The sequence below is a fragment of the Mesoplodon mirus genome, assembly GCF_964341445.2.
Source record: "Mesoplodon mirus genome assembly, chromosome: 19".
Taxonomy (NCBI): domain Eukaryota; kingdom Metazoa; phylum Chordata; class Mammalia; order Artiodactyla; family Ziphiidae; genus Mesoplodon; species Mesoplodon mirus.
In genome coordinates, this window is record NC_138995.1 from 24123612 (window position 1) to 24136027 (window position 12416).

Below are 12416 nucleotides of genomic sequence, written 5' to 3' on the forward strand. Positions count from 1 at the left end.
TCAAAAACTGGGCAGAAGACCTAAATACCTAAATAGACATTTATCCAAAGAAGACATACAGATGGCCAACAAACATATGAAAAGATGCTCAACATTTGGAAGTGTATATATGTCAGTGCTACTCTTTCACTTTGTCCCAGCTTACACTTCCCCCTCCCCATGCCCTCAAGTGCATTCTCTACATCTGTGTCTTTATTCCTGTCCTGCCCCTAGGATCGTCAGAAACTTTTTTTTTTTTTTTTTTTTTTTTATAGATAGCTAGTGGGAAGCAGCTGTATCACACAGGGAGATCAGCTCGGTGCTTTGTGACCACCTAGAGGGGTGGGATAGGGAGGGTGGGAGGGAGAGGCAAGAGGGAGAGGATATGGGGATATATGTGTACATATAGCTGATTCACTTTGTTGTACAGAGAAACTAACACAACATAGTAAAACAATTATACTGCAATAAAGACGTTTAAAAAAAAAAGATGCTCAACATCACTAATTATTAGAGAAATGCAAATCAAAACTACAATGAGGTGTCACCTCACACCAGTCAGAAAATCTGCAAACAGTAAATGCTGGGGAGGGTGTGGAGAAAAGGGAACCCTCTTGCACTGTTGGTGGGAATGTAAATTGCTACAGCTGCTATGGAGAACACTATGGAGGTTCCTTAAAAAAACTAAAAATAGAATTAACCATATGACCCAGCAATCCCACTACTGGGCATATACCCTGAGAAAACCATAATTCAAAAAGACACATGTACCCCAGTGTTCATTGCAGCACTATATACAATAGCCAGGACACGGAAGCAACCTAAATGTCCATCAACAGAGGAATGGATAAAGAAGATGTGGTACATATATACAATGGAATGTTATTCAGCTATGAAAAGGAACGAAATTGAGTCATTTGTAGAGACGTGGACGGACCTTGAGACTGTCATACAGAGTGAAGCCAGAAAGAGAAAACAAATATCTTATATTAACACATATATGTGGAATCTAGAAAAATGGTATAGATGATCTTATTTGCAAAGCAGAAATAGAGACAGAAGTAGAGAACAAACGTATGGATACCAAGGGGGAAGGGGCAAGTGAATTGAATTGGGAGATTGGGATTGACATATGTACACTATTGATAATATGTATAAAGTAGATAACTAATGAGAACCTACTGTATAGCACAGGGAATCCTGCTCAATGCTCTGGGGTGACCTAAATGGGAAGGAAATCCAAAAAAGAGGGGATATATATATATATATATATATATATATCTGATTCACTTTGCTGTACAGTAGAAACTAACACAACATTATAAAGCAACTATACTCCAATAAAAAAAAAGGGAAGTGACATTCTTATATTCACTACAAAGTAATGTTGCATGTTGAAGTCTATGTTGTTAGATGTATTTTTCTTGGAAAACAGTTCCAGCTTTGGCAGAACCTATCATTGTAATTCCAAAATCCAATCTCCACAAGAATCCACCCTATATGCAGTCTTACTTGAATATTTTGGCTCCTAGAAGATATCAGGCCTTTATCTATTATCTATTGTCACATTTTAATCATTACAAAAACCCTATAGATAGGTTGTTAAACCTGTTATTAAAACATTTTACAAATAAGGACACTGAAATCTGGGGAGGTTAAGTAAATCCCTCAGTATCTTACAGTTTTTTCTATTTATTATCAGGCTCTCATTCTGGTTCCCATAATCTGAATTTCTACTATATTAATCTTTGGTTGCCTTAGAGAAACATATTGACTTCCAACCCTGTAAGATTTAATATGTTAACCAGGATGTTATCAACATACATAAGAAAATGTGTCCAATTGAAAGGAGTTCATTGTCTTTTTTTTTTTTTTTTTAAACCTATGGTGGCTTAAATATCGGAGCCTCCACCTCAGTACTTAAAGGAAAAGAAAAAATCTGAGAATACAAAACTTAAGCATGCTAGAGCATTTTTAAGACCGTTTTTGTAGGATGGGCATACTTAACGCTATTTTTTCCCATGGCATCATTATGGAATTGATCCATCTAATTCTCCTTTCTCTGAATCCTATCAACAAGGATAATTTGGCTTCACTTGTGTATGGGTCTTTATATAAAGAGAAATTTTGCTCATCATGATCACTTAAATAGCCGAAATACTGTTTTGTCATTGATATGTTGCCTTTAAAAAAATTGGGCTTGGGAACTTTCTTTGTTGGAGTCGGGCTAAGAGAGATGGATTTGCTATAAGGCTTACACATCATGTTTCCAAACCTATAAAGCTGCGGTCCAGACAAGATAGTAGCAAATTTGCCAAGGTCATGAATGTTGGCTTGGTAAACAGCTGGCCAGCCTCTTTTTGTCAATATTCTCCATTTGCATTCCTATTAGTTGAACATACTGCCTTTCTATTTCTATGTCTACTCTATTTCAAACTTTTATAGGATGAACTGTACTGCATGATTTCATACAAATGGCTTCTAAATATATATAGGAAATTTCTACTGCCATATAGGGACAGAATAGAGAGGCTTCTCCATTGCCTCCTTCTCATCTAGTGAAATAGGAGGTCCCCAGACTAACTAGGTATGCTTTCCTGGGGATCTCTCTAGAATTATGCTAAAATGTGTATGCTCTGAAATCTGATTTACTGGATTACATCTGGTTCTGTTATTTGTTAGTCGTGTGAGCTTGAGAAAGTCCATATGTTTACTGAACCTGTGCCTCTCATCCTTGTAAAATCACTGATAAGGTGCAGGACGTTATGGTAGGTCCTGTGCAGACAAAACAGCGATTAGACTTTACTGAGCATTTGCTATGTACCATGTACAATGCTTGTTGTTGGAAGATTGTTGACTAATGTACGTAGAGGCTCTTTGTGGAACTTAACCATTTAAAGGAGTAGCACAAGTAATGCATTCCTAATTCTGACTATAATTTCAGGTCCCTGCAGCCAAAAACAGCAGTTCACTCAGACTTGCTTCCAATTTTCTATTTCTCTGGGCACCGGTCCCCTTGGCCAGGTTAAGCTGTTCAATATACACATCAGCAGCTGACACGGAATGCAAAGACCACGCATCTGAGATACCAGGACGCTACACATTTGCCTCCTGTAAAACATTAGAATTTTTTTGTCAAAGTAGAGGTCACTTCCAGTGTAGGATGCTCTGTTCTAGTCTTTTAATCGGGGATTGTGTCTTCTTTAGCCTTTCACTCCATAAGACAAATGTAAGGGTCATTTGGTTTATATGAGAATGACTTTGAGGACTGTTATCATTTCACTGGATTATTTCCTTAGAGTGTATGATCGCGAGATTAAGTGCATCTTCCCAACTTGATCTTACTAATATGCTGGGGTGTTTTTATGTCTATTACCTGGCTTTAGTTTTATAATTTGTTTCTGCAAATTGTTAAGAGTGGAGTGACTGAGACATAAAGAACAGACTTGTGGTTGCCTAGGGGGAGGGGGAGCAGTGGAGGGAAGGATTGGGAGTTTGGGACTAGCGGATGCAGACTATTATATATATAGAATGCATAAACAACAAGGTCCTAGTGTATAGCATGGGGAATTATATTTGATACCTTATAATAAACCATAAAGGAAAAGAATATGAAAAAGAATATATATATATATATATATATATATATATATATATATATATATATCTGAGTCACTTTGTTGTACAGCAGAAATTAACACAACATTGTAAATCAACAATACTTCTGCAAAATAAATGGAAAAAAGTGGAAAAAAAAGAGTGGCATGACTGGATGAAATAATTATTTAGATTTACTGATGTGGTATAACATTTCAGCATATAAAGGCATTTTACAAGTTATGTGGTCCATCCTAACATACTCACCCCTCCTACCCCATCTCCCACCATCATATGATGCTTCGTTTAGCTCTAAAGCAGAAGAACTAGCAGTTGTCTAGTTCTGCTTGAATACAACAATGGACTCAATCTCATTCCCGAATGGACCATTTCCTGTTGGGTCAGCATCTTTTGTGAGATGTTCTATAGTGCATGAGAAGGCTGAACTACAAGTTAAAATAAGTAGATTTCAAGTCAAACTCCTGGTCCTTGTTGTGGAAGAACAGTTCAGAAACATGAAAGTATTCTGTTCTTATACCCTCTTGAACTTTTTCTTTACCGGCCCTTTCACTCTCCTAGCAACCTAAATATGCACCTGATCTAGAGTGAAGTCCTGCATTCTTATCATTTAGGTCAAAAACTTATACTGTGTTAAGTTTCTGGTCCCATCTTTGATGTTAATTGGTTATAACTTAAGGATTAGATTATCCGTCTGTTCACTGACAGACTGATAGCCCGTAGCACAGTATCTCCCTGACAGGCACCTGGTAGATAGGGAGAGTACAGTGTAAGATTTTATTTTATTTAAGTGTGCTAAGCTTGCTGTTCTTTCCAAGGGAGAGTAGATTGATGAAAAACAGGCATCAGTGATAGAGATTCATGTTGTAGTGATCCCTGTTAACCCCTTTGGGTTTCAAAAGATGCTGATGCTCTCCCTGTAACTTAGACTTCTCTAAAGGAAGAGAGGAAAGTTGAGAAACTCTCTTAGGATTTCCTTTTGGGGGGAGTGGAACTTCAAAGTAAGTTCTGATGTCAGAGCTACCAATTTTCAGATGAGGTACTGATTTCCCCCATAGTTCACTGAATCCTATTCCTCATCACTCACTTTCCAGGAAAAGTTGGGCAGCATGGTAATTAAATCATTCTTTGGTATTAAAATAGGCACTCAGAGGAGAATTTATCTTCTCTAGGCTCTGCTGTACTAGGAGTGCTTTAGTGTCCTCAGAAATCTTGTAGGAGAAGGTAGAAAAGTAGTCTGTACTTTTTTTTTTTTCTTTCTTTGACAGCCACAGGGGAGATAAGGGTGATTCTGTTGAAGACTGGGGTGGCGGGGGCTCTTATTCTGAGAACAGTGATGTGTGTATATTAGATACTTGTTGTCTGTTGTCCATCTGTTATTCATCCATTGCCATCCATCCATCCATCCGTTCATCCATCCACTCATCCTCCCATCGATGTTCCCTCTACTATGTCTCAGTTGTTTTGCTGGGGGCTACAGTTGAATGCATATTTGAGGGAACTCAAAGGCTTTGCGTTTAGAGTGGATAAGATTTCAGCTCACTGAACCTAACTTTTCTGAATTTCTTTACTCTCTTCTTTAAATTACTGTTTTGAAAATAAAACGAGGCAATGTTCTTTCCTTCCCTTCTTTTGCATTCACCTTACTTAACTCCACAAATATTATTTGAGCTCCAACAACATGACAGGCACCTTACCAGGCAGTGGGAATGCAAAGGAGAGTGGAAATGCAAAAGCTTCTTCCTGTGGCTTTTAAAGTTTAAACTTGTATTTTACTTAAGGGATATTTTGAAAATATATGAAAGATAGTGAAGGTGTAATTATATTGATACTCACAATTCAACTCAATGATGTAGCAGTCCCGTTATGATGCCTCACATCGAAGACTTAATATGAATGACTGGGATCGCTCGTTGCATACCTGACACTCGGTGCTTCTCCTACGAGGCTGCTGTGAGTGACCACCGGGATCCGTCTGGTTGTAGATGAGACAGATCATGGGTGCTGGGCTGAGCTTGGGAACCCAGATTGAGGTAGCTTTGTGAATTGGTGTCTACGTTTTCCCTCTGACCTCTTTCCCTTTGCTTCTGAGACTTTTGCTTATGGGCACACACCAAGCACTGTGATTTAGTAAAACAAAACTATTATGATGCCAGGCTTCTTACTGAAACCTTGTGTTTATGGACTCTTGTTGCTTTATAGTCAAATCTGAATTCTGTCTTGCCTTCAAAACTCTGTGTAATCTGACCCCTGCCTTGCTTTTTATTCTTATTTCCTGCCTCTTCTCCTAAAGTTAGTGCTATGTTAAATCATCTTTAGCTTTTCTCACTTAGTATGCTCTCTCTTATCTCTGGATCTTCACCCATTCCCTCCCTCTTTGAGATCCGGAGTTTTCATCATTACTTGTTTGTAGTGGCCTTTTCTGTTCCTCCACGCTCCACTTTCTGAGTTAAGTAAACTTAATATATGCACTCAAACCTTTAGAGCATGCATTTGAATCCAGGAAATTTCCTTTAAAGCTTCTGCTGTTAAGATCGCCACTTGCTGATAGTACATTCTATGGAAAAGTTCCCTAAAAATCTCTGAATCTTAACTGTTTCATGGGTGAAATGGCAAAATGTTCTCTCGTTGGCTGTGAGAAAAACATTACATGTATACATGTATTGAATAAAATGTTTACCAGGTAATAAGTAGTCAGTATGTGTGGTAGTAATAATAACAATAACAACAGCAAATATTTTCTGTTTATTTGTGTTTATCTCCCAGTAACCTATGGGTCTTTGAGGGCAGAGACCATGTCTATGGTTTGTAATCATATTTTGTGCGTATTTAATCAGTGAATGGATGAGGTCTTTTTTGTACCACAGCCAGGCCAACCAGTCTTACCATCCCAGCCAGTTTGCATGTGGCCCTTATGCTGCTCTAATTAGCAGAAGCAGCTCTTGGGAGAGATGGTCCTCACACTTTCAGATGATGCACAGTGTGTGAAAATGTGGTGCGTTTGGGATACCTTTGGTACTGTAATCTCACAGAGAGGGTCCTGGGGTGGGATAAATTGACAAGAACAGTCTTGATGCATTGAAGTGAACAGGTTTTAACAGATATGTGAAGACCAACCAAAAAAGCAGCAGGTTATCATCATGTATTCCGAAGCCTGAGGTCCAGACCTGGAGTTTTATGAGCATTTGCTGCCTGTAAATTGCTATTCTTACACACCCACAGGTCTTTTATTTGTAATGTCAAGTTGGTTACCTGAACAAGCCATGTACAAGAGTGTGTGTGTGTGAGTGTGTGTGATCCAAATAACAGGATGAAATGAATGAACATAGAAACGCAATACTCTGCCTTTCAAGATCATGAGGGCTCTGGATTTTGCTGAGATTTGCTAAAAATAAATTTCAGAAGAAAGAGGAAGCATACAGTGTTTACTAAGAGTTTTTTCAGGATGGAATCTTGGGAACTTCACTCAGCTTGCAACTGGGCTTTATTATAGTGTTTTCAGATAGTCGTATATAGTTCAGGATGCTATGAAGTAAAAATGGTTTTAGTTATTGTACACTTAATATGCCAACTTCCATTTTTCTCTATTTTTCAAATAGATCATCTCAGATTCTAAAACTAAGTCTGCAGGGTAGATGTTTTATCCCCATATTAGAGGCAAAGTAACTGAAGCTCAAATAAATGTGTTAATTTCTCCAGTTCATATAGTTAGACCTGAGTCTTAGCTTTGTGTTTTTTCAAAAACCTATGCTTTTCCTTTCTCCCTCAGTTATTTCTAAACACAAAGGATCATCAAAACCTGGGAGTACGATACGATTTACTAATCAGAGGCTACTGATAAATATAAGGAAAATATGGTACAAATAAGTTCTAATATAAGTAATAGAAGCAGCATTTTGAATGTCTTAATTTTTAATAGCAAAAATGTGATGAGCAAGAGTGACACATACCAATACCTCTGTGTCTCAGGAATGCCTGTATATGAATGGAAACGTCCATGAATCATATTTTATTCAATTTTTTCTTTTTTAATAAAAATGCTAATGGAAATGTTAAAATGCACATAAATTAAAATGGTCATAAATTAGGATTAATATCATATTAATGAATTATAATCCTACATTCATTAAGATAAAGTGGCATTTCAATATTTGCTCTTGTTAATAAGTTCAATACAATAAATGAAAGGGATACATTTTCAGATTCAGTAAGTATTTGATGTAATCTTATGCTTTAACTTTTTAAAGTATTCAAAAGTAAAATAGGAGATCTAGATGCATTTGGATGCTTTGTTGCTGTTTTATGTCTTTTAAAAAATCTTTTCATTTATTGAGGCACTAAATACAATTTAAATTGGCAAAGAACGTAATCACTGAATGAAAGTGATCCCAAGAGAATGCAATGTCTTTTGAGTTTCTAGGAGTTTATTTCCACAAGACTTTTTTTTCAGTATATACATATGTATATTTTTTAAGGAACAAGTGTTTGAAATCTCATGGTGCAAGAACTATAACTATACTGGCATTTAAGTAACTGGGTTAAGCTGAAAATATGTACATTTCAGTAGTATTTTCCAAATACAATTCAATTAATTTTCCTTTTAAAAATACAAACTAAAAATATATATATTCTTGTTTTATTTTAGTTTTTTTAAACAGAAGTCAACATAGTATAAAAAAGAAGCACCATATATCAGGAGTCTCCCTCTAAAGAATAAACTGAAAATTTGAAAGCCAGGGATTCTGTTTTCCCCAGTACCTACTAAAATGTTTTAGGCAGAGTAGGTGTTGAATAAATATCTGTTGCCATGATCTAAGATGGATCTGGATCCTTGCTGCGAAGTTTTCATTTCTATAAGAAGTCCCATTTCTGGAAAATGTGCTCCCATAATCTGGCCTCAGTCATCTTTGTAAAATGGGAATACTTTTCCGGGACCAGAAGAATTGTGTAAATCAAAGGGGAAAAAAAAGCCTTACACAAACATAAGATCTTAATATATATCAGATTATTAGAATTATTTCTGTTTTTATGAATATAGCAGCCAGATCTGAGTTGAATTTTAGGTCAAAGGTAGTAAATCAAGTATTTACTACACTTGATTCCATCAAATGGAAACCTTGGAGATGTTATAATATGCCTTGTCAAGCTTCCCTTTTCTCATGTTTCATATGAAATATTCTAACTCAGTGACTTTTGGAAGAATTAAGAGGATTATCATATGAGGAATGATTCATATAGCTCTTGGCACACAGATAGTAAACCATAAAAGGTAACTAATAATAATAACTTTAAATAAATATATTAACAAATTGAAAAGAATACATGTATTTTTGTATTTTCTCCTGGCCTTTTTATCATTCTAAATGCGTATCAGTTTATACTGAACAGGTAAATGTATGAATAAATGGAAAGAATACATATATTTTAGTGTTTTCTCCTCAATCTTTTTATCATTGTAAATGCATATCAGTTTATACTGAACAGGCCAGAGTATATTTTTAAAGTGTTCAAACATATTTGTCTGAATTTTATTATATTTTACTTGATATGCATACAGTTGCAGAGACTCTTTGTACAGCTACCGTTAGCAGAAATTGATGAAGTTACAATCAATGTAGAAAGAAACAACTTTATATTGAAACATGAGGTAGTAAAACATACTTTGCAAATTGCCACATCACTAACCAATGTCCCTTTTCATTTTAGTTACATACAGACCTGGATCCTGGGAGCAAAAAAATCAAATACATCCTATCAGGAGATGGAGCTGGGACTATCTTTCAAATAAATGACATAACAGGAGATATCCATGCTATAAAAAGACTTGACCGAGAGGAGAAAGCTGAGTACACCCTAACAGCTCAGGCAGTGGATTGGGAGACAAATAAGCCTCTTGAGCCTCCTTCTGAATTTATTATCAAAGTTCAAGACATCAACGACAATGCACCAGAGTTTCTCAATGGACCCTATCATGCTACCGTGCCAGAGATGTCCATTTTGGGTATGTATGCTTCCAATTTCAGAGAACTATTAAGAATCATCTTTAAAATAGCTCCTGGCATCAGGGTTAGTGTGTGGCTGAATAAAAGACATTTATTACCGTCTTATCTCTAATTTGCATTTCCAAATCCCCTTTTTTGGCCTCAGTTCCACAGCTCAATAGCTTCAGTCCCTTAGTAATAGGAACTGACAGAGCAGTTTTATTAAAATATCTCTCCTTACACGACAGTACTTCAATAGGCTGAATTTGTATTCCTCTCATAGACTGTAGTTCGAGTATTGTTACTGAGGTGGATTTATCAAGATTTGTTCCAACATGCCAGACTAATCCTATTGATATTTTCTTGATGTTTAATTATTTGTGTATATTCACATGCAGATGCAGCACACAGAGAAACAGAAAACCATCTAGGTCTGTAGTCAGCCAGATATTGGATTGAGCTGGTGGGTCGAGTCTAGAGTGAATTAGGAAATCATAGTTACCAGAGGCTTCTGAGCTGTGGCCATCGTACTTTAACCGAGCTTTTTAAAGGAGCGTTGCTATCACCAGTGACTCACTCCCACTTTTTCTGAGCCATTGAAATATTCATTATACTTTACAGAACAGAATGTATTTCAAAACATGATTTTCTACTTTTTCCTCCCCTTTTTGGATTTGCTTTATCCCCAGACTCTGGCCTCGATACAGGAAATCCCTGACCCCAGACTTTATACTAGAATAAAAGGTATTTTAGAGCTCTTCCTGGTCTGACAAAAGTAGTAGGTAGGATCCAAAATCCAGGGTGTTAAGATCACTAAAGTCATTCCTGAGTGTGCAGTGGATGTAAGGGATACCCTAGTTTGTTTCAAATTGCATTTAAGACAACCTATAAGGATACATGCTATGCAGCAAAATCACATAAATTAGCAGCAGGTGAACAAGATGGGATAAATTAAAAAATACAAGTGGAGATATAAATTGAAGGCCAAAATTAGGTAAACAGTTTGGCTTCATTTGATCTCTTCTTTCTTAACCCACAGTATAACTTTGGTAGATACACCCATTACAGCAGCAAATCAGAACTGACCTCAGGTCTTCACATTTTACCCATGTATTTCTCCTGCCAAGACTCCCCTTTTCTATCTCTTTTGTGAGGAATCCTATTATTATTTATTTTTTCCTTCTTATCAAAATCAAATCACTCCTCTATGGCTGGCTGAAATGACACTTTTTCTAGGGAAACTTCGAGGTCTTTCTAGCAGGAATTTATCTCTCTACCATCACTATTACCACAGAAAGAAACCCACAAACAAGCAAAAACACATTCATGTTTGTACTTCTTTTAAATTCTGACATGTAAATAGGGACTAAGAAATACTACATATTTTTTTTCTCTCTTTTCATTTTCCTCTTATTTGATCAACTTATTTAGGGCAGAGAACTTGCGTAATCCATCTTTTCATTCAGGTTTGTGTAAGATGGTTTTAAAGGACTATTACCAGCTATAATACATACAGAACACTTAATCTTAATTGCTAATGAATGAAGAACAGGAAAGCTGCTATTTTTGTCTCACTATTATGATTTCTACATCTTAATGGCCAAGTCTATATCTATTTATTGTAAATGTGTCAGAGGCTTCCATTCCTGTGTGTATGAGTCATGTGCCTGATAAATATGTTGAGGAAAAAAAAAAAAGCCCCAAAAGGTCTGCAAACTTCAAGGTCAATTTCAGCTAAGATAAAGAATTTAAAGATATTATTAGCTACATAATGCAATGTGTATGTGCACCTATGCATTTTTCCTCTATCTAAAGTATTTTTCTTGATAAGAGTGTAGCAACTAAAAGAAATAATCTACACTAACTTACCCAGTTATTTTAAAAAATGCTCAGCTTGTGACATCTCTTCTAAAAACCACATGGAATATGCTGCAGTTGAAAGTGTGGGTTTTGAAGTTAGGTGGATGAAATTTTGAATCCTGGTTCTATCCCTTATTATCTGGTTGACTTTGAAGTTCGAGGAGGTTAAACTGTTTCTTATTTTCCTTAGCTACAATGCAAAGATAACAGTTTCCATCTTGCTTTCATTGTTTGAGAGCTGCGTGATAAAATACAAAGTCAGGGTGTGCCATAAAGTAAATAAGTGTTCAATAATTGGTTGTCGTGGTTTTAAAAATTATTTTTATTAATCGATTTTCCATCGTACCTTTGGACCTTTCCTCTGTATCGATTTTACAGAGGTGTCTGGTTTCTGTTTGACTCCAGCCTCTCTGCTTAAAGAGAGGCAGAGGCAGCTGCACTATCTTATTGTCAAGTGTGAATTATTCCCTTCATTTCCATGAAGGTGAATATCAGGATGAAGGTCGGCTCCTATCTCCTTGCTCTCCCCATTACCACTGTTCTCTCCCAGCCTGTCTCTTCCCTCCCCTCCTTCCTTCTTTCATTTTTCTTCCTTTGCTACTGCAGAAATGCCAACACCTGCACCTGTACACCCTGAAGAATGCCAGCAAGGACTGGGGGATTTCATTGTGCAGAAAGTGAAAAGTAAAATTCTAATTGAGAAATTTACCAATATTACATTGAAATGAATGTGATATTCAAGAACTGTCTGCCAGTTGACAAGCTGTCAAGACAAAACACACATATATATTTGCCCAAATGGCAGCCAAATTATTTTAGAAATATCATATTTGGAAGCTGTAGACAGAGCTCTTTTATATTCTACTGTGAATTTCAGAACTTGATGAGAATTCACTTTTATAGCAATACCACATAAAGAGTGATGTGCAAGCTTGTCTGGTTTTTACTATGGATCCCAAACTATCATCGTTGAAGTTGGTT

General features: G+C 36.4%; 1 protein-coding gene across 2 annotated transcripts in view; it reads left to right on the forward strand.

The window, feature by feature from the left end:
- CDH8 (cadherin 8) overlaps positions 1-12416 on the forward strand; it is a gene marked incomplete at both ends in the record, with an annotated part of 359837 nt that overhangs the window by 108220 nt on the left and 239201 nt on the right. For both annotated transcript variants that reach the window (XM_082605979.1, XM_082605978.1), the window contains one exon: positions 9301-9595. In XM_082605979.1, coding sequence (XP_082462105.1) covers positions 9301-9595 — 295 coding nt within the window. The remainder of the gene's footprint in view (positions 1-9300; positions 9596-12416) is intronic.